The 24,983-nt window shown below is 40.8% G+C and overlaps 2 protein-coding genes across 5 annotated transcripts in view; one reads left to right on the top strand and one right to left on the bottom strand.

The window, feature by feature from the left end:
• Nucleotides 1-20,836, bottom strand: part of ANKRD55 (ankyrin repeat domain 55) — a 313,717-nt gene extending 292,881 nt beyond the window's left edge. The window contains exons 1-3 of one of the 3 annotated variants that reach the window (XM_072992741.2): nucleotides 20,406-20,656; nucleotides 18,913-18,989; nucleotides 12,490-12,549 (exon numbers count right to left, since the gene is read on the bottom strand). In XM_072992741.2, coding sequence (XP_072848842.2) covers nucleotides 12,490-12,549; nucleotides 18,913-18,989; nucleotides 20,406-20,419 — 151 coding nt within the window. In that variant the 5' untranslated portion in view covers nucleotides 20,420-20,656. Of the gene's footprint in view, nucleotides 1-12,489; nucleotides 12,550-18,912; nucleotides 18,990-20,405 lie in introns of all 3 variants that reach the window. The other 2 variants (XM_072992743.2, XM_072992742.2) reach the window with 2 other exon arrangements.
• Nucleotides 20,837-21,277: 441 nt separating this feature from the next.
• Nucleotides 21,278-24,983, top strand: part of MAP3K1 (mitogen-activated protein kinase kinase kinase 1) — an 84,415-nt gene continuing 80,709 nt past the window's right edge. The window contains exon 1 of one of the 2 annotated variants that reach the window (XM_072992739.2): nucleotides 21,278-21,972. In XM_072992739.2, coding sequence (XP_072848840.2) covers nucleotides 21,392-21,972 — 581 coding nt within the window. In that variant the 5' untranslated portion in view covers nucleotides 21,278-21,391. Of the gene's footprint in view, nucleotides 22,196-24,983 lie in introns of both variants that reach the window. The other variant, XM_078384425.1, reaches the window with a different exon arrangement.

Below are 24,983 nucleotides of genomic sequence, written 5' to 3'. Positions count from 1 at the left end.
TCGGCATGGATGTTGGGTCCCCCAGCACCAACAGCCTGGGAGTCCTCAACACCATGTCTGAGACTACCTTCATCAGCTCAGGCAGGGAGACTGTTGGTACGCAGCAGGGTGGGCAGTACACCAACAGAATCCTCAACCTGTCTCATAAGCCCAACACACAATACAGGCCCTCAAGACCTCCTCTCAAAGGGATAGGAAGCTTAGTCAAGGAGATAGAACTCCTATAGATTATAGTAACTCCCCCTCCCCAACCCTCTGAGTGACATTGGTGCTGGACCGAGTACACAGGCGGACACAGCTGGGACAGGGGGACACCACCCTCCTCTCCCACCCAGGTCTCAGTAATGCACTCCAGGTCAGCACCCTCATTCAGAATGACATCATGGATGAGGGCAGTCTTATTTTGTACCAACCTGGCATTCATCAACAGCACCGTGTGGCTCAAGGGTTTGCTGGTATGGTCACTGTGACATCTACCCTCGTGCCCCCTTGCTTGACCTTCAAGCCCCAGAGCACACAAAGGTAAACAAACCTCACTCTTTTCACTTGCTGCCACCAGGTGATCTCTAAATCACCATTTACTTCAGAAAGATTCAGGTCCACACTTCAAGTTCTTTTAAATAAAAATTTGATTTATTGAATACATAGATTGATTCACGAATATCTTCAGTAGTTAATCACATCTAAATTCCCCAAACTACACATTCTCTTGCACACCCTGACTCTACTCTCAGTGACCCAATCTGACTTAAACTCACTTCATCTCACACTGTGACTGAAATATTGACTCAGGCTCTGCCTCTTATAACATCTGTCTCAGCTCCGCCTCTCTGCAACATTAATATTCATAAATCATTATATTACATAACATAGACCATAGATCAATTAAATAGAGAACACTACAGTCACCTGATACCATCTGGTTGAGGGTAGGATTAGAAGAGGGAATAGATGTAAGATATTTAACTCTCTTCTCCTACGTGGGCATGTTCTACCCCCCCCCATTCCTTCCCCTACCAAGCACCACCTCAATGGCTGCCCCCTCCAATACCCTCCCCCCTTCCTGTTCCCTCAGATCCACTGTGGGTCTCTACATTCGTAACCTGATGGCAACTGATAATCACAATAAAAAACCCTTCTAAAGCACCTTTTCCTCCCCAAGCCAGATGGCTGATATTGAGGAGGGGGTCGGGCAGCCAGAGGCAGCGAGGGCCCCGTCCCACAAGGCCGAGGGAGTCCAAGCCAAACTCCCCCAGGAAGGCTGGCAGCCGGCAGCAGCACAGGTACACTGTCTCTTACTCAGTGCCTGAGGGAAAGTAGATGATGGGGACTCCCCTGAAGGCAGGAATGTTGGTTCAGGAATGTATCCCTATATTCATTAGGATTTAGGCACCTTTTTTTGCTATCACTTCCTCCTAGTTAATCCTCCCTAGATTGGCACACTCCCTAGACTGGCACACTAAAAAATAAGTGAGTCATCCAAGGACCTTTGTAATACAGCATAGTTCTTACAAGACATCCACTTGTGCTTTCAATGCAATTTCCAGGATTTTAACCATCTTTATACCAATATCCTGCAACAGCCAGGATCCAAACACCTGCTGAGTATCAGTATGGCCAGCAGAATTTTTGACAAAATGAATTTGAAAGTGCTTTTCGTTTCAAAAAATAATTTGCCATATGGTGTATGCAATATGATCTTGGCAACAGAATTAATGTTTGGCCTTCCTTGACCATTCCTCTGACAGACACATGTGTATATGTCTTCAAACTCTTGTAGTTAGGAAGCATAAGCTCAATGGGCTTTAGGTACAAAAGAATTAATATATAATATTTGGATGTTGGTGTTTCATGTTTTTCTTATACAGTACCAAGAACTCTAAATTGCTTCTGAACCAAGTGTAAATTACAGTGGAAAATCGAATGGAAGAAATTGGTAGTAAATGTTTAGGTTCAAGAAATGTTAATGACAATGTATTGTCTGTATTTAATGATCAGGACACAGTGGCTTAAATCCAGTAGTGAATTACAACTAGAGTAGGTAGGCCCATTGAATCAGTGGAGGATTGATGAGTCGAGACCTATATAAATTCAATTGAGTCAACGGGCCTACTCTAGTTGTCATTTACTTCTAGATGTCAACCTCTAGGTTAAACCCAATGCTAGTGTCAACTAAAGTGCACCCAATGAAATGAATAAAACTTGTTAGTTGCTACTTGTTGCTAGTTCCTATTTATGTAAGTCCCACTGATTTCAACAGAACATCTATAATTGGTATTCTATAATAGTGTACCCTTGTAGTTCCTATAGCTATCTTTCCCTATTTGCTACTTTTTAGATGGTTTGAACTGCAGCTCCCATCATCATGAACTGGAGAGGGAAAGGACTTGCACAGTATTGGATTGTGGCTGCATAAAAAATTAAGTGTACCTTTGCCAAGGGGACCATGGGCAGCTACTGAATTGAAACATGAGACCAAGTAAAAATTTAAACAGCCATCTCCAGGGATAAACACAGACAAAAGCTTTTAACATTAACCAGTTAGATACTGCAAAATAATTGACCATATTTGTTCAGTTCTAGTTTTGTTCAATCTCCCAGAGAAACTGTCTCAGAATATGGAAACATTAATTTTTCAACTATAATTCTTGGCATACCTATAATCAACATGGCCACTAGACATGCTGTCTGGAGTAATCTGGGAGCAGTAGTTCAAAAAATGAACTTTTCCTATGTCAGAGAGGATAAACTTCACATAGGCCATCTTCTGCCTGAGATGACTGCCTCACTTTGCCTAATGGCAGGGCTAACTGCTTCAGAACATTTAGCTGTCATGTGCTTGCATTAATTTTGGGCAGTAAGTGAAAAGAGATTGTATCCATCCATGCTCTTAAATACAATGTTTTGGAGTTACACTGGCCATGTATCCTGCTTTACAGAGGACAGCCCTTTCTTTGAAGGGCTATTTAGCTCAAATCTACTTTAAAGACTAATAACTGTAAGGAAGCAGCACCTGGACAGCAAAATGAGCAGGTATATTGGCTGCCAGCACACAAAGTTTTCTAAATGGGCATCCCCACACATGTATTTCTGTATGTAAACTTTGGTTCTTTTTAATCATCTTTTTCGTGATGCATTTTCTCCCCATTTCTTTACTAATGTATAGGTGGCCATGCTAATGGTGTCATCCCTCCTACTACCCTTTTTGTTTTGTTTTGTTACTGTTGCTTTGGCTTTAGTTCTTCACATCTCTGTTGTTCTTCTGCTGTACATATTGCTCACTTCTAAAGTTTTTGGCTTCCAGTTGATCAGATTTTATTATTGTTTCAGTTTGAAAGGAGATACTGTAACTAAAATGTTAAATGTATTTAAAATAAAATAAATGCACAATAGTGAAGACTCTGTTAGCTATGAATTGTGAAATCTTGGAGTGCCTCAAATCCTGTGCCAAAGTTCATTTTGCAGCATTTTTCAATGCCCCCAAACGGTTTAACTCTTAAAACAAATTCAGTTCCTTTTAACACTCCAAAATCCAACGTTGTGTATTTTTTTTACTGTAAAACTATGCTGAAGTTTGCCAACTGTTCTGCAGTGCAAAACCTACTTAGTACAGGTGCCTGGGAGCATATGCAAATACACATACACATGAGAGAGGAAATCTGAGAGTCTTATGAGTCAGATTTCCCAGAAGCAATTTCTGTAATACTTACAACTTATATGAAATGATTAGGAGATAAGCAATAACTTTGTTATACCATATAAATTACTCTTTATTGCTATCCTCTTTGTGACAGCCCTAGCCTTTTAAAATCTTCACTTGTATCAGTTCCCAGTGGATGCAAATCTGCTGTCTAAAACCAACATTGATTACTATAGGAATCACTGGGAGCTATACCATATTTAGTTAGTTAGTTACAAAGTTGAGCACGTACAGTACAATATTTTGAAAATGGCTACATTTTTGGCATAGGTATTAAGTGAAATGTATAGTGTTGATTTTGAGGCTCCAGTAGACTCTCACAATAAATATGCAAGTTTCACCACTTTGTTGGTGATGCAAATTATGAGGTTTCTGCTGCAAAATGCTGCAGAACTTTGGCATAAATAAAGAGTTAACAAAGCAGTGTTGATGAACCAGTTTCTCCGAAATGTGGGGTTTGCAAAATGCAGGGTTTACAATGCGAAAGGACTACAAAACTTTAGCATACCTTGTTTTCCCGAAACTAAGCCCTACTCCCCAAAATAAGCCCCAGTTTGGTGAAATCCCGTCCTCCGCCACTGTGCAGCAACGAGAAGATGACATGACTGTATATGAATAAACGTAGATTATTGTACATGAAAAAAATACAACATCCTCTGAAAATAAGCCCTAATGCATTTTGGAGCAAAAATTAATCTAAGTCTCTGTCTTATTTTCAGGGAAACACAGTAGTTTTTTAATTATAAATACAATGTTGGGTTTTGGGGTGTTCACTAGGAACCTCAATTTATTGGTTATATTCTATGAGGGCATTGTAAAATGAAAGCTGGTCACTAGCTCTGAATCAAACAGACACCCTTATGACTAAGCTTGAATTTAAACTGTTACACTTGTTCAAAAACCAATATTCTGTCAAACGTTATCCAGTAAACCACCGCAACACTCCAAAATGCTAAAATGAAGCAATGCTATGTATGACTGAAGAGACTGAGGTAAAACAAGTGTCCAGTGAAAACAGTCAGATGAAGAGCTATTTTCTTATGAAAAGCCTTGCCCTATGTACTACAGTACGTTTCAGTTTAAAAGCCAATATTCAGTTAATTTCTCTCTTGCTAAACATTCTTACACAGAAGTGTAAGCATCTCAGGTGGTAAAGCACTAATAAAAGATAACTTTAAGTAATACTATTTTCCTAATTTCTTACAGACTGAGAGGGAAGGTTCCTGCTGAACTTCTGTTGAGAGCTTTTTTCGAAGGGAAGGGGCCACAACCGAAAAAGCATGGTTACCAATATTAACTCTTTTCGCCTCCTTAGGTGTATCCATTTTTAGCAGCATGGACTATGAGGAATGGTGGGAAGGTAACAGTTTTGTGGTAGAGATGTTCTGACAAGTATCAAGGTCCTAAGCTATTAAAGGCTTTATGTCATGACCAGCACCTTGGGTTGGGCATGGAAACTAAGAGGAAGTCATTGAAGCCATACCAAGACTGGGGATATATGTTCATATCTGGTGATACCTGGAATCATTCTCACAGCTGCATTTTGGACCTGCTGAAGTTTCTGTACTGACTTCAAGGGCAGCCCTGTGTAGAGAACACTACGGCAGTCTATTTTAGAGATTACCAATGCATGAACCACTGTTGTTAGCCATTTCTTCTTCAGGTAGATGCGAGGTGGGCAAGCAACTGAAGTTGATGAAAGGCACTCTTGGCCACAGCAGATATTTGCACTTCCAAAGAGAGAGCTGGATCCAAGAGTATCCAAAAGCTGCAAACTAAATTCTTCAAAGGGAGTGTAACTTCACTGAGGCCAGGTAAATATCCCTCTAATTGGTCTGACAATCTCCCAAACAATGTTCCCTGTAATTTTCAGCCCCACTGAGTGGGGTTCCATGCCCTGCAACTCCACAAACCCCCATGGGGTTCCGTTGCAACCACAATAAAAGTGTCTGGAAACAATTGTTGTGGGTGCATGGAGGAGGAGGAAAGCTGCATGGAGGGGGGCAAAGTTGTGCATACTTGCACAGACATACACCTTACAGGGAATCTTGCTCCCAACAGTAGGATGTCTGTCTTATTTAGTTTCAGTTTATTGGCCTTTCATTCATAACACTATAGGGATAAATGAAAACATTTATAGCTGTATAATTTCTATTTATAGTTATATCTGATATGTATCTTTGTTGTTGTTTAGTCGTTTAGTCGTGTCTGACTCTTCGTGACCCCATGGACCAGAGCACGCCAGGCCCTCCTGTCTTCCACGGCCTCCCGGAATTGGGTCAAATTCATGTTGGTCACTTCGATGACACTGTCCAACCATCTCATCCTGTTGTCCCCTTCTCCTCTTGCCTTCACACTAGTTACCTCTTGATAGTAAACAGATGGGATGTCATTAGAAGATGGATGGATCTGTTACTTTCTATAATATTTGCATATTCTCAAACAAAAGTTTATCGCAATCTGGTTTTGTATCAGTTTTTGAATTTTTTTAGAATTAGCATAAAAATGTTTATACATATTCAAATGTGTTATATATGTGTATATGCACACATGAGTGTGTGTAAAATATTTGTGTATATACTTTTGTGCATATTCTGTAAGAATTTTTCCTTAGCCTGTGTTGTTTTGTAAGCAATTTTCTGTAATTTTCAACACTCTTTTCCCCATAGTACATAATTTTGAATGCCATTTCTTCTGTTGTATGCTTTCATGTGTGCTTATTTTAAAATGGGAGAACTGTTTCACAGCATATAAGGAACTGCAAAAACTAAAGGCTAGTTGCATTGTGTTTTAGTTCAGGAAATACAGATTAGGAAGGTTTGCATTATAGTGCAAATGAAATGACTTTTCCTCACATCCTAAAGCTTACAATATTGTGTTAAACATGAATTAGCTGTAAGCAAGCTAAACAGTGACTTTATTACTTTAAAAGATGTGTAGGGTTTTTTTAAAACTAGATCATATAATAATTATTGATGGGGCTATATTTTATAATGAGCAAATTTGTAATTTTATGCTTGTGTATTTAAATTTCCACGTGTTTAAAATTAGTATTTCAATATTGTTCTTATAAACAGTCCCCAAAAAGAGTAAAGAAAACAGATTGCAGCCAAGCTAGATTTGTATGTGTTTTCATGAGGCTTCTACATTTGGAGAGAATTAAAAAAAACATAGCTGCATATTCAAAGATTTTATCCTCAGCCTACAAGTGGAAGTGGCAAGATCCATTCCACTGCTTCAGAATTCCTTTTGCCTCATATGCAGCATGTTTCCAACTCCCTCACAAAAGATGTGGAGCATAAAAAAGGTTTATATTGCTGAAGACAAAATCCAAATACAGTACCTGTATACTGGTAACCAAAGGAATGGAAACAATTAATTGTTTTGGGATATCAATAAATAATGTCATTTAATAGGATACATTATTTATTGATATCATCCCAAACCAATTGAAAATGATTGAAATTTTATTCTTCTGTTGAGGAAGGGTGACTGAAGTGTGTAGAAGATTTCAGCAGTGACCTTTACATTTTTAAAAAGACAGCTGAACGAGTTTCTACAGGTAGCTGTTTGAATTACTAGCATGGTGGAGCAAGAGGAAACTGAGTGATCTTGGCATGAAAGCATTCCATGATGGACCAGGCACTAATGTTGTTCCTGGATTTGCTTATTCCTCTTGACAGTTTTGTGGGAGGCTACTGCTGATACACACTCCAAGGATTAAGAGAAAAATCATGCTGTTCCTCTGGAAAGCGCTAGCGAGATCTGTGTTCTCAGATAAGGTTAGGCTACGACAGGATCTCAGCTCAGACAATCTGGGAAGCCTGTTTTTATGCCTAACCTGACCAGATGGCAAAATAGGACCAGCATCTCTGAAGGCAAGACTACAGCCCCCAAGGGCACAGATTAGGTAAATCATGCAAAAACTGGCACAAAAGTCAAACAAGTGCAGAAACCACTATCCAGAATGAGAACTACCCTGAAATCTGTAGTAGCAAGAGCTTTTGAGTGACTGACTTAAAACTGAAGGTTTGCTAAAACAGAGTTTTGTTTAGTATGAAGAGAAGACATACATATGCACTACACAGCACTTAGATGGACAAAACTCAATCTTTATTTTAGACAAGAGGCAGCAGTTATAACCTTCTGGTTGCTCACAAACATCCGTCCGATACTTGTACCTTAACCTGTTAAAGTGGTGCCTCGACTTACGAACGTCTCGACTTACGACCATTTCAAGTTACGACTAATTTTGCTTCGATTTGAGGCCGGAGCTTCCAGTTATGAACACAAAAAGGCAAGGGGAAAAGGCAGGAAATTCAGATTTCTAACTGTAGGTGGCGAAGAGGCTGCTTCTTTGTAGCTTTTTCACCCAAGCAGTTAGAGAGTGTGCGATCGGAGGAGGCTTGGGACTGCCTGGCTTCTGCTTCTGAGTGAGCTTGTGTGCGTTTGCAGGGAGGCTTCGGATTGCCTTGTAAGGTAAGGTGCTGCTTTATGCTTTTTAAAAACTGCCTGTTCTGGGTGGGTTTTGCAGGGTGGGTTTGGGCTGGGGGTTTTATGTTTCTAATTAAATTTAATTTAATTAGAAGCTGTGTTCTTGTTTTTGTTTTGGTGATTGATTGATTGATTGATTGATTGATTGATTGATTGATTGATTGATTGATTGATTGATTGATTGATTTGCAGCCCCAGCACCTTCGGAGCTTGCTCCATGGTTTATTTTTTGTTTTCTTTTTTTCAGCCCCAGTGCCTTCGGGGCTTGTTCTGTGGGTTTTTTTAAAAAAGACCCAGTGCGGCCCCAGCGCCTTCGGGGCTTGCTCTGTGGTTTATTTTGGGTTTTTTTAAAAAGCCCCAGCGCCTTCAAGGCTTGCTCCCTGGTTTATTTTTGGTTGTTGTTGTTTGGGCAGTCCCAGCGCATTCCTATGGGGCTTGCAGCGTTTTATTTTTATTTTATTTTGGGGGAGTATTTAATTTTTCTTCTGGAATGGATTAATCATGTTCCAATGCATTTCAATGGGAAATGGTGCTTCGATTTACGACCATTTTGGGTTACGTCCATCTTCTGGAACGGATTACGGTCGTAAGTCGAGGCACCACTGAAGTTAATTCAATGCTATGAAAGACATCTTGAACTAACTGCTGGAAAACTCAAAGAACAAATTAACTCTCCGAAGGCATGGGTTCTAATGTGGGCTAGCTGCCATCCCTTCTGCAACATATAGGTTGAACTCCTTTTGGTGTAAGTTTATGCAGTGCAACTAGGATGTGGTCATCATCCCATAATAGTAATATTTAATTTAATTTAATTAGAAGCTTCCTACACCCCCTTCAGTTTCCAAGGCTCCCTAGGGCTCCCTGTTGCTAATTTGGCCTAATTTTTGTATCTGCTCCCACTTTGTTGTCCTTTGGCTACTGAAGAGGACCATAGTGGACTATTACTAAACCAAATGATTCTGCAATAACAGGCAAGACCATCATTACTAACATTTTGTGAATTAGAAGTTTTTGTGTTTATCCTGTCCTCTTTCCAAGGAGCTCAAAGCAGTGCTGCTTCACTGGGATTGAGACAGGATTGAAAGATAATATCACTCAATGAATTTTGTACAATGGCTCTTTTCTGCTTTTCAGCAGAGGAAAATATTCAGTCTCAATGAATGCCTGAAATAAAAAAGGACAGAGCTCTTAGGTGTGACCATATGGAATCAAGCAGCAGGGTATACTATAATTAACTGACCATGTAGCTCAGAATACTATGTACACAATGTAGGAACATTTCTTTTATAAAGATTAATATTAATAAACAAGTTTAACTGTGGAACTATTTTTTTACAGAAATCTGGTCACTGAATACTGCATCTCTGTCTTATTGTTTGATCTCTATTGAATAAATCTCCCAATCTTTTGTGTTGCACAGCTGATTTTTAACCCACAACCATAGTTTAGTTCACCACTGAGACTTGGCCTTATTTTTGTACAGTATTTACTGCTGCTTGGGTGTCTCTGCTTTCCCTGTGGATACTGCCGCTCCTATTGGTAGCTATCTGTTCACTCAGGCTCTGTTCTTGCCAGTGTCCACAGCAGGATGCAAAGGGAGCAGCTGGAAGAACAGAACAGGGCAGAATATTTTAGTCCTCTTTCCTAAGAACAGTATTGCTGGGATTGTGTTGTGTCATTTTCAATCAAAAGCACCAGAGGCATATGAGATCAATCTTGCAGCATAAAATTTATGAATATATGCCCATGTACCTCTTTTGATATCACTTAAACTTGAAGTTAAAAATGTGAGCTGTTTCTGTGAAGAAATTCTGCATTTGAAGTGATGTTATGTTTTTGGTTTTGATGATCCTTAGCAGCTGCTTTATATACTGAACACATTCTTGGTGTTGCAGTCATTATCTGATCAGCATTTATGTTTGTAAACAAATGGTTAATAGAGTGTAACTTTAGCCATCAGTGTAGCATGCAAGATACTCAGGAGGGTAGGTAAGCTTCCTCTATTTCCCCTCATGGACACTTCCACATTCACCGTGCTCACAGTCTTGCTCTTTTGTAGAACAACAAAGCCAGTAATTTTGATTATATGTATTGTATTAAATACAAGGAAAAAATAGATATACTTATAAACAATTAGATACATAATCTTGATTTGTCTGTCTATATGTACAAAGTTATTTTCAGAAACTATGGTTCAGTATACTGCAAAATACTCCCCTTTTAGATGCATAATTTAATGCAGTGAGGGGGTGTTACTGTTTTAGAGAACCTGAAAGCAATGTCAGGAGGGTTGACTCCTGAATGCAAATTTTTATAGACTGGCACTTAAGAGAGAAAAAGGACAATTACAATAATCAGTGCAAAAGAACAAAAAAGAACAACAAACAAGAAATCTTTTCCATGCAATCAAAAAAAATTTAAACCATTATTAGGAATAGTGATAAATGCAATATAAAAAGATGGAAACAATATACTAAAGAACTAGATAAAAGAGGGGCAAGGGTGACAGATTTCTTCAAAGAAGAACCCTGTGATGAAGAACCTGCAATTTTAGAAAATCAAGTGAAAGCTGCTATAAGAGGAATTGGGAGAAATAAATCGTAAGGAATAAATCACAAGGAATAGATGAAGTACCAAATAAATATTTGTATCAAAATTCTAGTAAGAATACACTAACAAATATGGAAAACAAAACAATAGACCATAGACTGGGGACATTCACTATACATTTCAATCCTAAGTACAAGATTGCCAAAGACTGCAACAATTATAGGATCATTGCATTAACTTCCCATGCAAGCAAAGAGATGCCCAAAGACTTTTACCATATATGGAGTAAGGAATGCCACATGTTCAAGCTAAATTCAGTAAAGGGAGAGGCACTATATTGCAAATATAAATTGGCTACTGGAGCATACAAAAATTTTCCAGAAAAAAACAGTTTATGATTTATAGATTGCAGCAATGCCTTCAACTGTATGTATTATGAAAAGCTATGGATTGTTGTAAAATAAATTGGTGCAGCTCAGTGAATTAGATATCTGGCTGCAGAGCCAGAGGCTCGGAGTTTGATTCACACTCTATATCTCAGAAGAATTAGCTTGTGTGGTCTTTGGCAATCTCCACAGAAGGGAATGACAAACTACATCTGAGCGCTCTCTAACTAGGAAATTCTGAAAAGGGTCACCATAAGTCAGAAAAGGTTTAATGACACACAATTATAGATATCTCAGGTACAACCTGTACTCTGGAGAAGCTACTATTAGGAATGAATATGGAAAAACAGCATGGTTTCCCATTGACAAAGATGTATTATAAGCAGAACATATCATATGGAAAGCTGGATTAGATTCAAAGTGTGACCGCACAGAACATTGTCACAAGTTGACATGAACTTCTGTATACCACACCTTGAGTTTTAAATTGCTGTCCTTATTCACACAGAAATGTTTAGTTACTTGAGAAGGTGCATTTCAAGTGTCCACACATCACACAGGCCTCTTTAACCTCTGCAACCTCCTTTCAGGCAGGTGAAAGCAGCAGAGTTGATTTCTACATCATGCTCTACTCTATACATCATCAACAGTATCACAAGGACACACCTAACAAGTTCATACAGTATAGGTTTTCACATAAGCCAAAAATAGGCAAAATGACATAAGCAGAAATATTACGATAAAAAACACACAAGCCCTGCCAGCCAAACAGAATATAGCACTTACTCTTGCCAGAAGTCTCAATCTATTTGTGATTAGCACGAACATTGTATAGTCAATAGAACATGTATTGAAAATTAGGAACACAACACAAAGAGGTCGACAAGTACCTATCTAATCATTCTCTCAGATGAAGAAAGTGAAAATTGGTAGGAAAAATGATAAATAACATAAGATATGCAGATGATGTCATATTAACAGAAAACAGCAATGACTTGGAATGACTACTGAGTTAAATCAAAGACGAAAGTATGAAAGCAGGATTACAGTTACACATGAAGAAGTCAAGGGATGTCACTGCACTAGCTTCTTATGTGTTTCCAGGCTACAATTTACACAGCTACTGGTAGTAATAGCATAGCCAGTTCAACAGCCCAACTCATAAGATCCAAAACCAAAACTTAAGACGAAATGGGCCATTGTAATGTTGTTGAGGCAAGGTAGGCAAGTGGGGTGGAGTTATTTCTAGGAACGGCTGTAACTTGTGATTTTGACCTCAGGAGCAAACAATGCATATCAATTTTCCCCCATATCAATTTTTACAAGTCTTGATGGCAAAAGAAAACAAGAAGTACTTACAGCACTGAACACCCTGGTAGCATCTCCCTCCTTTACAGAGAAGCAGCACCACCATCAGAACTACAAAACAAATTAAAACATACAGTTTAGCATACCATATACATCAATAAACTGATTTTTAAGTACACTACAGAGGCCTGGTCTACTGTTGATTTGGTTAGAACAGTCCGTCAGATGAACACTGACTTCTCTTCAAAGTCCAGACTAGAGAACTGATTTACCAAGTCCTAGGCATACTCAGCAAGGCCTGGTTGTTATAATCATATTGCCTCCTTTACCTCTGAGATCTTCTGCCTTCTTTGCATAGTTTAAGGAAAAGGAAGCACAGTCTAAATATGATTCCCTGGGTCAGACTTCAAATTGACTGGCCACACATCTGCAAGCTTCTGAGTTATGAAGAATTCTTCATCAGGCTAAGTGGTAGAAAATGGGGAGGGGGAGAAGCATGGAAGTTAAAAAAAATTGTTGAATGTTTAGCCCATGTGGTCTGCAGTTAATTTAAATTTCTGGATGAAAAATGCAGTCTTGATGACTCTCTGCTAAGTATCAAGATACAAATGCCTGCTGAGATGGTGAGAAAATGCTACGTGCTTGTATCTGCATCACTAGGATTTTTTTTTAATTTGGCCACAACAGATCTTTAAATTTCATGCACTATCTAAATTTAAGTTCCACCTTTGCTTACATGAATACTGTTTCTTTGCAGTTCTGTACGCTGTTTAAGAAACTTATATGCTTTGCTCAAGGCAAATGGCAGATCTCTAAGTTACAAGCAGCCGTGGCTTTTAAAGGTGAGAAATAATCCAACAATTTGTAATGATATTGTAATTATCGTATTGCAATGCTTACTGTAATGTAATTATAGTATTACTGTATAATGTTTAGCAAACCCCTTCACGGATTACTGGCATGCTCTGGTCCATGCGGTCACGAAGAGTTGGACGCGACTTAACGACTAAACAACAAAATGTTTACTTTCCTCCCTCCAATATCATACTTTTGGGGTCACTTAAACAGAATTTTGGTCTCTTTTGTATTTGTAAAGTGCTTTTAAAAAAACAATTTAAAGGCAGTACAAGTCATTAATAACCTAACTAGTCTGTTTTGAGGAATGAACAGTGTAAATAATCACTTTTGAGAAACAAACAATGACTGACTTTTAAAAAGTAATGCTCCATTACTAGGTTAAATTTTTAGTCTTTATTAGTTATATAAATTGAACAGTTATTGCCTTAAAATGTTTTTGTTGTTACTTGCCTTTAATTCTTTGAGCAAAAGGCAGAATATAAATTATATGAAACAAACAAATAAATCCATACACATTGTTTTAACTGGGGCTGGCGACAGGGAACATATAACTCCCGTTATAGCAGCTCCACTGGCTGCCGATCCATTTCTGAGCATATCTCAAAGTGCTGGTTTTAATCTATAAAGCCCTAAATGGTCCAAGCTATCTAAAAGAGCGCATCTCCCTCTATGAACCTGCCCAGGGATTAAGATAATCATTGGAGGCCTTTGTATTGTTCCCACAACCCTCATAGGTGCACTTGATGGGAACATGAGAGACTTCCTTCTTTGTTGCTCCTCCCAGACTCTGAAACTCCCACCATGGGAAGCTAGGCTGGCCTCATCTTTGCTGTCCTACTGCAAGCAGGCAAAGACCATTATCTTCATGCAGGCTTATCCTTGATGGTCTGAGAAGGATTTTTAAATGGATTGTTGTACTCTGTGGTTTTAAATGTGTTTAGTATTGATTTTACTTACTTCTTTTAATACAATATTTCTTTAAATTCTTTTTAATATTTGTATACTTACTTTTTTTTTTGAATGTTGTCTTTTTAATTATATAGGCCGCCTTGGGTTTTTTTAAGGAAAAAGGCAGGATAAAAGTATCTTAAATAAATAAATATTTTTAAAACATTTCAAACTACAATGTAATTTATTCCCCCACTCCTGCCACCTACCTGCCATTCCTGACTTCTTTGGAAGATAGGTCTTGTCAAAACCAGTGAGACTTGCTAACATGTAAATAGTAGTCTGACTGTGATTAGTGTGTTCCTGAATATCCCTCCACAACTGCCACGGCATTCCAAATGTTGCATGACTCTAAGCTGAGCATGCAAGCTAGAGGCTTATGTTACCCAAACAGCCCTGGATGTCGCCACTTGTAATTCAGAGGGAAGTTACATACTGGAAACAGTTTAAAGTTTCGTGTTACACCAAGGTACTATATTTGAAGTTTAAAACAACCAGCTGGAGATCAAGAAACCAAGATCCTCTTGTGACTACATTGTTTAGGAATATGCTGTCTAAGGGCATTGGGACTTTATGGCTTTCTCATCCATTATGGTGGTAGAACCAAGCAGCTAATAGTTTAGGCGAGTAAAAACTGTTTTTGTAATATGTAAGATGGCAAGTCGGGGGTAGGCAGGCAAGTCTCCAGAATTATATGCCAGAACTTCTGTGGAAAATTTAATTCATCTACTCATATACTTACCTGTGATTACATTAACCTACCCTCTTGAGATGCTCAGCTATGGAATTTGTTGTTGGTAGAAATGTGATTGTCTTCCGCTCCTGTTGTCCTTCACACATTAGCTAAAATTATACTTATTTTTACAGAGATTTAGAATATAAGTATTTTATGTCTTACTTTGTCTTGTTTGTTTTACTGTATTTTATTAGATGTGATTTTAATATTTAAAAATTATTAGTACTGTATTAGTAAGTTGTCAACAGCCCCGGGCTCCTGTGAGAAGGGAAGGATAAAAACCAAATCAGCTAATAAATAAAAAAACTGACAGGACAAAGACTAAGAATTGTCCAGGCAGTGCAAAAGATACCTTTATGTGCCACTGCTTTTGCCTGTTCAAATAATGCTATATTGCCTTACGAAAGTTACTGTGAGGCCCAATAAAGGTTGCAGAGGCATGCCCTTCAGGTATTCCAACCTCCTAACTAGGTACTGGTTTCCTCTTTCCTCTGCTGGGATGGAAAGGTGTTGTCTGGAAAGTTTCCTTCCTGCAGATCCACAGTCCTCAATGGTTAATCATCTCACTTCAAAGCAATAGGCATTTGTTTTCAGCTGACAAAATGTTGTGTTGCACAATGGGAGTATTCCAGCTCCACCTTAGTTTCAGCAGCCAATCCACTTGTATGTGTACTGGTGGAGCCTTTTGAATAATAGCTCTGGCAGATGTTCCAGGGAGGGATATTAGGAAGATAATTTATAGCTTGGCTGCTATAATCTTCACGGGATTTCCCCCCACACTCAGAATTTGAGAGAAGGGAGCAATGGAAAGGTGCTACAGTGGACTTTGGGTGCAGACTATGGTGCCCTGTTACTGTGTTTGTCTTAACGTATCAGAAAATTAGGAACTTCATGCCAAGCCATTCCAACAGACTTAATGATATAACTATAAACAACAGAGTCCTGTGGACTAATAAGATTTTATTTTACATAAGTTTTCATGATCGCAGCCCACTGATGTATACTTTGGGCACAGATGCAACTGAAAAAGTGGGCTACAGTCCATAAATGCTTATGCCAAGTAATATTTATTAATATTAAATATGTCACATGACTCTTTTGTTACTGCTGCAACAAACCAACATGACTACCTCCTTGGAAGCAAAAAAAAAGAAAAAAACAACTTCATAGTATATAAAAGCCTATTAATCCCACCATTTCTCAAATCTGATTCAAAGCTCTAAGCTAGACAATAGACTATTAAAATAGTATCCAACTCATTTATTTTACTATGTTTAGATTTAGGCACCCCTACAGGAACTAACACAGTAATTAACTTACAGTGATCCTAGTAGGACTTGTCTTGGAAGTCCTGTTACATTCACCATAAGTCGATTCCAATTTGACAGCACCTAACATCAACATTCCCTAGTCACGCTGGCCACGTGGCAACGGAAACTGTCTTCGGACAAGCGCTGGCTCTACAGCTTGAAAACAGGATGAGCACCACCCCCTAGAGTCGGACATGACTGGACTAAAAATGTCAAGGGGAACCTTTACCTTTACCTAACATCCACACACGTAAGAACCACATCAAAATTTCTGAGTGAAGTGGACCCTTCAAAGTAGACCATTATCTTTCAGCAAGACCTTCCTTAAAATGGGGCGGGGAAGGGAACGAAAAGAAGATAAATGATTGTTTCTTGTCCCCTATTCGATATTGGTCAAAAGACTCCCTGCCCTTTAAGAGAGACTTTTTAGAGCAGTGGTCCCCAACCTTGGGCCTCCAGATGTTCTTGGACTTCAACTCCCAGAAATCCTGGCCAGCAGAGGTGGCGGTGAAGGTTTCTGGGAGTTGTGGTCCAAGAACATCTAGAGGCCCAAGGTTGGGGACCACTGTTTTAGAGGATTCAGGAATCTGTACTGGAGAGAGAAGAATGTAAGGCTTTTCTTCCATTAACTTCCTTAAGGTGCAATCCTATGCACATCTCTTTGGAAATAAGTCCTTCTGACTACCTTAGGATCAAAGACAATGCAAAATAAATAAATGAATAACAGCAAGATTTAAAAATGACAATCAAGGCATTCTTTAACAAATTGTTGTATTTTTTTTCTCATGGTTAAATATACACCACCGAAAATATTAATGGTTTTAACTGATACTCAGTAGGTACTTGCAGTATGTTCAGATGGGAAAGCAGGATAGTGAAGAAAGCTACCAGAAAAAATAAATTAATTTGAAATATTGTGTTGCAGGGAAGCTTTACATATACCATGGACACCCATAAAAACAAATAAGTGGGAAAAATCAAGCTATCTCGAGGGCTACATCTCCCTTTATGAGCTCACTTGAGTGCTAAGATCATTAAGAGAAGCCTTTCTCTCAGTCCTACCACCTTCACAGGTGTGTTTGGTGGAGACACAGAAGAGAGCCTTCTCTGATGCTACTCCTAGACTTTGGAACTCCCACCCAGAAGAGACCAGTCTAGCCCCATCTTTGCTGCCCTTCCACAAGCAGGCAAAGATCTTTCTCTTCAGGCAAGCTTTCCCTGAAAGCTGCCTGGTTTTTTTAACGAATTCTTGTACCTATTGCTTTGAATGTGTTTAGGTGTTGCTTATGTTTTTTATGATATTTGTTTGATCCTTTTTGGTACTTGCATACTCATGTTTATATTGTCTTTTAATGATGTAAGCCATCTTGGGTCCATTTAAGAAGAAATACAGGGTAAAAATATTTTAAGTAAATAAAAAATAATAAACCTTTTCTAAAAGTAAAAATGACTGAACTGAGACTATTGTACTTTGAAGAGAGCAGAAGATAAGGCTTACTGGAAAGGATAGTAATGCTGAGGAAGGTTGAAGGTAGTGGAAAAAAGCATGATCAAATATGTGACAGTTTGATCAATAAAGGAAGCCACAACCTTGAGGTTGTAACAGGTGAACAGATGTCAATGACCTTTTAAAAGTCGCTAATTCATAGCATCATAACTCAAATAATCTGAAAGCATACATTCAGTAGAATGTACTAAATACATCTCCAGATTTTATGTTACATTTGTCCTGATTTGCCAACAAACAAAAATTAAGGAGTTATGCAAAATAAAATGCCTTTTAGAAAAGCTTGTCTTGATAAAGTGGCGTTGGTAGTCCGTATCGCCTTTTTCCATTTCTGGCGGATAGCCCGGCTGCGACCCTATCTCGACACGGGGGCGCTCACTATCTTGGTGCATGTGCTCGTAATCTCAAGATTAGACCTGTAACGTGCTCTACGTGGGGCTGCCTTTGAGGTTGACACGGATATTCCAGGTGGTGCAGAATGCAGCGGCCAGACTCCTTAGTGGAGCAAGAAAATACCAGCATATTTCTCCTATTCTGGCCGCATTGCATTGGCTGCCCATTCAGTTCCGCATCGACTTCAAAGTTTTAATGCTTACTTACAAGGTCCTAAACGGTTTAGGACCTCGATATTTGGTGGAATGCCTACTCCCACCAAGCTCTACCTGGATCACCCGAGCGAGTCAGGAGGTGAGGCTGAGGAGCTTGATGCCGAGAGGCCTGGAAGAAAAAAACACGAAATCGGGCCTTCTCAGCGGTAGCTCCTCGACTCTGGAACAATCTCCCTCCGGAGATTCACACAGCCCCTATGCTGGGTATCTTTAAAAACCAATTAAAAACATGGATGTTTATTCAGGCCTTCCCTCCAGTCAATACCTGATCTTTTTTCTTTATTTATTTTTATTTATTTATTTTTCACTCTATCTTCCTGTTTTGTAAATTGTTATTGGAAGATATTTTATGTAATAATTATTGTGTCATTTTTATTTGCTGTTTATGTCGTATTGAAAGCCGCCTAGAGTGGTCGTAAGACCAAATGGGCGGGGTACAAATAAAATAAATAAATAAAATATAAATAAACTGAGTTGAGAAGGAATTTGTGAAAGCTGGACACTCACTAGCTGGATTGCCTCCAAGCTGATAGTGTTGATTGGGAGAGGATGTTTTCCACTTGCCAGATACGCAGATCATGATGCTGAGAAAAATGGAAATGTTGAAATCTTTTATTTTTCCAAACTGTAAAGCTAAGGACAAATGAGACACACCTCATCACTGTACTCTAAGCAGATGGGGGGAAAGGGCAGAGGAGACTATCAAATGACATTCCAGGGAAACTAAGAAAGGGATTGGCATGCACAGCACTCTACTGTTGTATTACATGGTTGCTGAGTTGCAATGTCAGGATGCCACTCTGCCTATTCATGGGTTTGTGCAGGACTTGTCAATGGCAGTGGCTCAGCAAAGTTCAAGGATGCACATCTAATAGTTAAAAGGAGTGTGAATCTTTTGATGTGTGAGGATGGCTGAGAAATCAAAAACTGTTGAAATTTGAAGATATTTAAGCCTTTTGGTAAACATTCATGTTGTTTTCATACCATAGCAATGACTAATTTCTTTACCATGTTTACCAAATTAAGGAATTATTTCACCGCAAAAGGGCAAGGTCAGGTATTGCCTTTCCTTGACTATGAACTACTGGTTGCCAGGAAGGTTTACTCAGAATTCAGACTCTTTTTAATGTAGTGTGCCCAGCCATCTAGAAATAATGAATATGGTTATAGCCTTGTAGCACACTCTGTACATGTCTGCTCACAAATAAGTCCTCTTCAGTTCCATGGGATTTAAGGCAATACAGGACTGCAGTCTTAGTTTTTGTTTGTTTGTTTGTTTGTTTTAAAGCATGGCTGCATATTCTATTACCTGCACATTTAACATCCACGACAGTAAGAATAAGATGGTACAGTATGGAGCAAATGACAAGATAATACGTAATACATAAAACAATACATAAAGCACAAGATTTGCACAAAGCAAAACCACTGTAAACATAGGCAATATTATACAAAGCAGGTTTTTAAAAATGCACATGATCTCGCCCAGTCTCTGAATATATATTTTCAGAAATCTGCCTGTATCAGACGGTTGTCCTGTATATTGTTACATGTAAGTGAATGAACTCAATCAAATGTTAGGTAAACACATAAGTTTGCCTAAAAGTTGCAAACTAGCTCATCTGCAAGAAATGTTCCATCTCAGGCCTTTCCCTAATAATAATAACCATTCTGAGCGTTTTCAGTTTTTTTCCAGGTAGAGAATACTCAGAAGTAGTTTACTATTCCTTTCTCCTGGGGGTGTCATGGGACTCCACAGCCAGAGACCTAAACCACTGAGCTATCCAGTCAGCTAGGCGTTCCCTAAAAAGCTACTTTTTCATTTAGGGGGATGTTTTTTAAAAATGTACATAGGAAACATTTAAAAATGTCACATGCACATCCTGCTGCAATTTCAGTTAGTACCATCTGCTCTGCCAGTTCTGCATTCTATTAATTGCCATTTATTTCTGCTGACCAGTGCATAATGCCAGAGGCAAAGCAAAAGATTGCATCCCTACCTTCTTCCATCCATACAGAAGCTGACTGGTCTGGCAGTTGCATCACCCACTGTGGTAATGGAAGAGCTTTCTGTGTGAGACCAGAGGCAGCCGCCCAATTTAGAGGCTTACCCAGCTCTGTTCCTTAGCAATGGACCAGCAATAAGGCCATCTCAGGCAGCAGATTTGGGGTGTCACAAATAGGTGGAAAATAATTAAGTCGTTACTACTGCTTTTCTCCAGTCAGGGGATGAGGCGGAGAGGGGCTCCAACGGCTTTTTTTTTTTTTTTTTTTGGCCAAAATAACTTGATTGCCTTGGGATAGCAGAAAGGCCCTTCACTGTGTAGGGAAACCATTAGCTGCTGGACCTTCGGCAGAACAATGAATACAGTCTGCCCTGGGCTGCGAAGTACTGGCAGTTTATAAAGAATAGCTGGGGCAGGGGAGGGTTTGCTGCTCTCCACTAGGTGTTGCCTGAGGCGGTTTCTCGCCTTTGTCTAACGACAGGTCCGCCCTGGCGCAGTGGGATGAATTATATGCTGCCTATTTTCAGAATGGAGCAGTCTCCAGCAAAGCGATCCGCTCTGCTTGCCTTTTCTTTTTCGTTATCAACAGTACTGAGGAGAGACAGCCCGCCAGGCTGTGGGGGAAAAAGGAGGCGGGCCCGTCCTTCCAGGCGAGCGCGGAACGCCGAGAGACAAGTACACCTGGGCGACCAGAAGAGGCGCTGAGGGAACCCGGCCAGCCGGCCGAGCAGCGCGCCTCTTCCTCCCTCAGGTTACCTATAGCCCCCGCCCCCTTCCTTTCGCCATTCTTCCCTCGCGCAACCTGGGCCCGCCCAGGGGCCCTGCCCCCCCTCACGCTACGCAGCCTCCGCAGCCCACGCTGTTTGCGTGTTTGCCGCCAGGGGAAATTCTCGCCTCGGCTACCCCTCCCTTCCGAACCCGGTGCGAGAGACTGACGGACGGAGCTCCAGTGTGGGATGTGATGTGACCCGCCAGAGAAAATGGCGGCGGCAGGCGGACCAGCGGCGGCGGCCGTGAATCGCATCTCGGTGGGATTATCTTCGGGGAACGAAGCCGCCGCCGCCGCCGCTGCTGCTACTACTGCCGCCGCCGCCGCCTCGTCGGTTCTGCCGGCCGCAGCCGCCCGGAGCCCGAAGCCTGTGAGGCACGGCGGGACCGCTGGCGGCGGCGGCGTTCTCGGGGGTCTCCTAACGAGAGATCCCGGCTGCGGCAATAACAGAGAGCCGCGCTCCTCGGACTGGAGGCGGAAGCAGCTACGCAAAGTGCGGAGCGTGGAGCTGGACGGGTTGCCGGAGCCCGCCGGCTCCGCCGAGCTTCCTCTCTGCCTCTCCGGAGCCGCCACCGGGGCCGCCTTCGCCGTCCAGCCCGCTCCTCCAGCCCCGCGTTCCACGCCCGGGAGCCCCGCGTTGTCGCCCAGCCGTGGCGGCTTCCTCCTCCTTCCCGGCTCCCACGACCCGCTCCTGCAGGACGCCGGGACCTCGGCTGCGGGAGCTGGCGCCGCCGCCGCGAAGACCGCGGACGCTCTGCTGCCGCCACCGACTCCCCATTCAGTCGGAGCAGGGTGAGCGCGAAGCCCTTGCGTGATTGTGTGTGTGTGTGTGTGTGTGTGTGTGTGGAACAGGGCGGGTGGGGGGGAGAAGAGAAGGACTCTCCGTTCAGTCAGGCGGTGTGAGGGGTGACACTTAAGAACGGCGGGAGCTCCCGGTATGGGATGAGGCCTGTTAGATTAAAAGGGTGGAGGAATGTCCTCTCTGGGTCCCGTTCCCCTCTTCCTCCTCTCCCTCGTAAGTACTGTAGGTAACGAAGGTCTGGGGGGTGGTATAGAGAGAAAGGGTGTGTGGTTGTGTGTTTGCAAATACTCTGGGAAATGTGCGAGGCTTTGAGGGCTGCTTTGCGTGGAAAATGGGGCTCGAAGCTGCCTTCGTTCCATCTGCCAGGGGGGAAAAATCTTGCCAGCGAGCGGTCTTGGGTGCCGCTCTCCCGGAGCGTTGTTTTGGCACCAGACCTCCTGCGGGGCTCTTCCTTCGTGGCTTCCTCGTTGCCTTTTCTCCCTTGCCTGCCTGCCTGCCTGCCTCTCTCTCTCTCTCTCGATTCCGTTCTTTCCCACCACCCTGCTTGGTTTCTGCTCTGAAAGGTTGGGAAGATCGTCTGCCGTACGAGGCAAGGGGGAGACTTTCGTGGGACCCTCGGGGCTGAAGAGAGCTGCCCGAGATCTGCCCCGGCGGCTGCAAACAGGCTTTGAAGTTTGAATTGGTTGAGGCTGGGAGAGGAGGAGGAGGAGGAGGAGGACCGGATGTATCAGCCATTCAGTTGCCTTGCGGTTAAACCCGCTAAGAAGTCTTTTAGGCAGTTGTGCTCCCTGTGGCTTAAGGAAGGTCCGGCGTTGAAGGGGGCAAAAGGGTGGTGGGTGTGGGTGTGTAAACGAGACTTTTGCTTCGTTGAGATGCACATGATTTGCCCAGTCCAGCTAAAGTTCAGATTCCCCCTCAAGTCGGTGTTTTTTCAGCAGTTAAGGGAACCGATAGCATTTCTGTTAGACCTCCCTGCCTCCCTCCCCATGTTTTGTTCCGCCTCGTTGCAGCTTGAAAATGCGGAACTTTTTTGTATATGGGTCTTCGGTGTTGGGGGGAAATCAACCTACGGAGATCCATGTCTACTTAGCAATTTCTTCCAAGACAGACTTTTGCAATAAGATGTCAAGTGATGCAAGTTGTAGAAGATAATGTAGAATCGTGTATGTGAGACTTAACTGACACTGCAAACTTTGCCCTCTTCTGATTCCTAGGACAGGAAGTGCCTATTTCAGCTCTGGTTGTTAACAGTAAAAACAGCACATCGAATTGTCAGATGACTGGAGTGCGGAGTAATAAATATCTGAAGCTATCTATATTTCTTGCTTCCCTTTTTGAATAGCCATGGTTTTACACATTTGTTGTTAGTTTTGTGCTGGTGGGTTAGCAGTGTACATCTTGCAGTCAGTGCATACCGAAGAATAGCTTTCTGCCAAGCTGCAGACTGCAGTGCTCATAAAGGAAGACTTTATGTCCCATCCTAAACATGTATTTGCAGATGCAACTTTAGGATTGCAATGTTAGCATTAATATTAATGCTGTTTTTATAATTTGCAGAAGAACTGAATGTGGCCTTATGTGGCCAGTAATTGTCCCTGTAGGTAAAACTGGTGTCCAGATGGTGTCTTGTGGTCTATTTTGTGACTAATGGTTGTGATAATTAAAGTATCATTACTTGAGGTGCCTGTATTATACCGTTTCCCCAAAAATGAGACCTAACCTGAAATAAGCCCTAGTATGATTTTTCATGATGCTTGTAATATAAACCCTACCCCCAAAATAAGCCCCATTGTACAGCAGCCAGAAGAAGATGACATGACTGTATTTGAATAAATACAGTTGTACATGAAAAAAAAAATCCCCTGAAAATAAGCCCTAACACATTTTTGGAGTAAATTTAATATAAGATCCTGTCTTATTTTCAGGGAAACACAATAGTAAAGACTAGTTCTAGAAACTGTCCATTGAGTAGTCAGCAGTGATGAGGATACTCCTGCTGATTTTGAGGAATTTTTTTAAAAAATTGTTGTCTGTGGTATGGTCAGTGAACTATGTTAAAAGTAATTTTAAAAGATATAACCTTAGTCTGTTCTAGAAAAGAACAAAGAGATTCTGGCATCTAGAAGACTTAACAGATTTATTATAGCATAAGCTGCTGTTGTTGTTGAAAGAGGCTTCTTGGGGAGAGGTAGTGTTAAAATGTGTGACTATTTCAAGTATAATATATTATCGCATTGACTATCTTAATGCTGCTGGATATTTAAGTGGACTTTTGCTGCAGTAGAGAATAGGAACACAATTAAGCATTAGCAGAAATGGGTCTTTCAGATTTATTCTTCAGACTACTGCAGTATTGGCCAGTGTCCTATTGCTTTTTCCAGCTAGAGTAGACCCATTGACTAAATTAGAGTCACGTCAATGCTGCATTTGATTCAGTGGGGTCTACTTTCTGTTTGAGATTAGCAAGAGGATACTGGATGTTAAGAGCTTTTGAAGGTCAACAACGGTGTTTGCAATATTACCTTTATTGCAATATTGACTATTTGTACTTAGCAAGGTTTGCTTGGGATTACTTTTTCTTCCACAAATTTTTATAGAGGCATGAAAAATTCATCTAAGTTTCTAAGTCCATGGAATTTGTTTAACAGTAGTAGAAGAAAAGGTTTGAAGAATATTCATTTTAGTAACAGGATCGATTATATAGCAAATGATGCACTGAGCAGTAGTATTAAATGTCAGGTGCATTATTCTGCTTCAACCATGCAAGAAGACAACCATTGATAATTGAATTATAACACATTTAACTTTATTTCCAGGTCTAGAATCTAGAGATGACTTGTGGCTTTTAGAAAACAAACTGCAGCTAAATGCAGATACTGTATACGAATATAATAGTTACATGCACTTTATGAAATAATAAGCAACCTTCTTTGTTCAGGTACTGGTAATATGCCGTTACCTGCTGAAGGAATATGTTTTTTTATATATGAAGAGAGGAAAC

The sequence above is a fragment of the Pogona vitticeps genome, chromosome 2, assembly GCF_051106095.1.
Source record: "Pogona vitticeps strain Pit_001003342236 chromosome 2, PviZW2.1, whole genome shotgun sequence".
Taxonomy (NCBI): domain Eukaryota; kingdom Metazoa; phylum Chordata; class Lepidosauria; order Squamata; family Agamidae; genus Pogona; species Pogona vitticeps.
The sequence above is the reverse complement of the archived record's forward strand: the minus strand, read 5'-3'. Positions and strand labels throughout refer to the sequence as shown.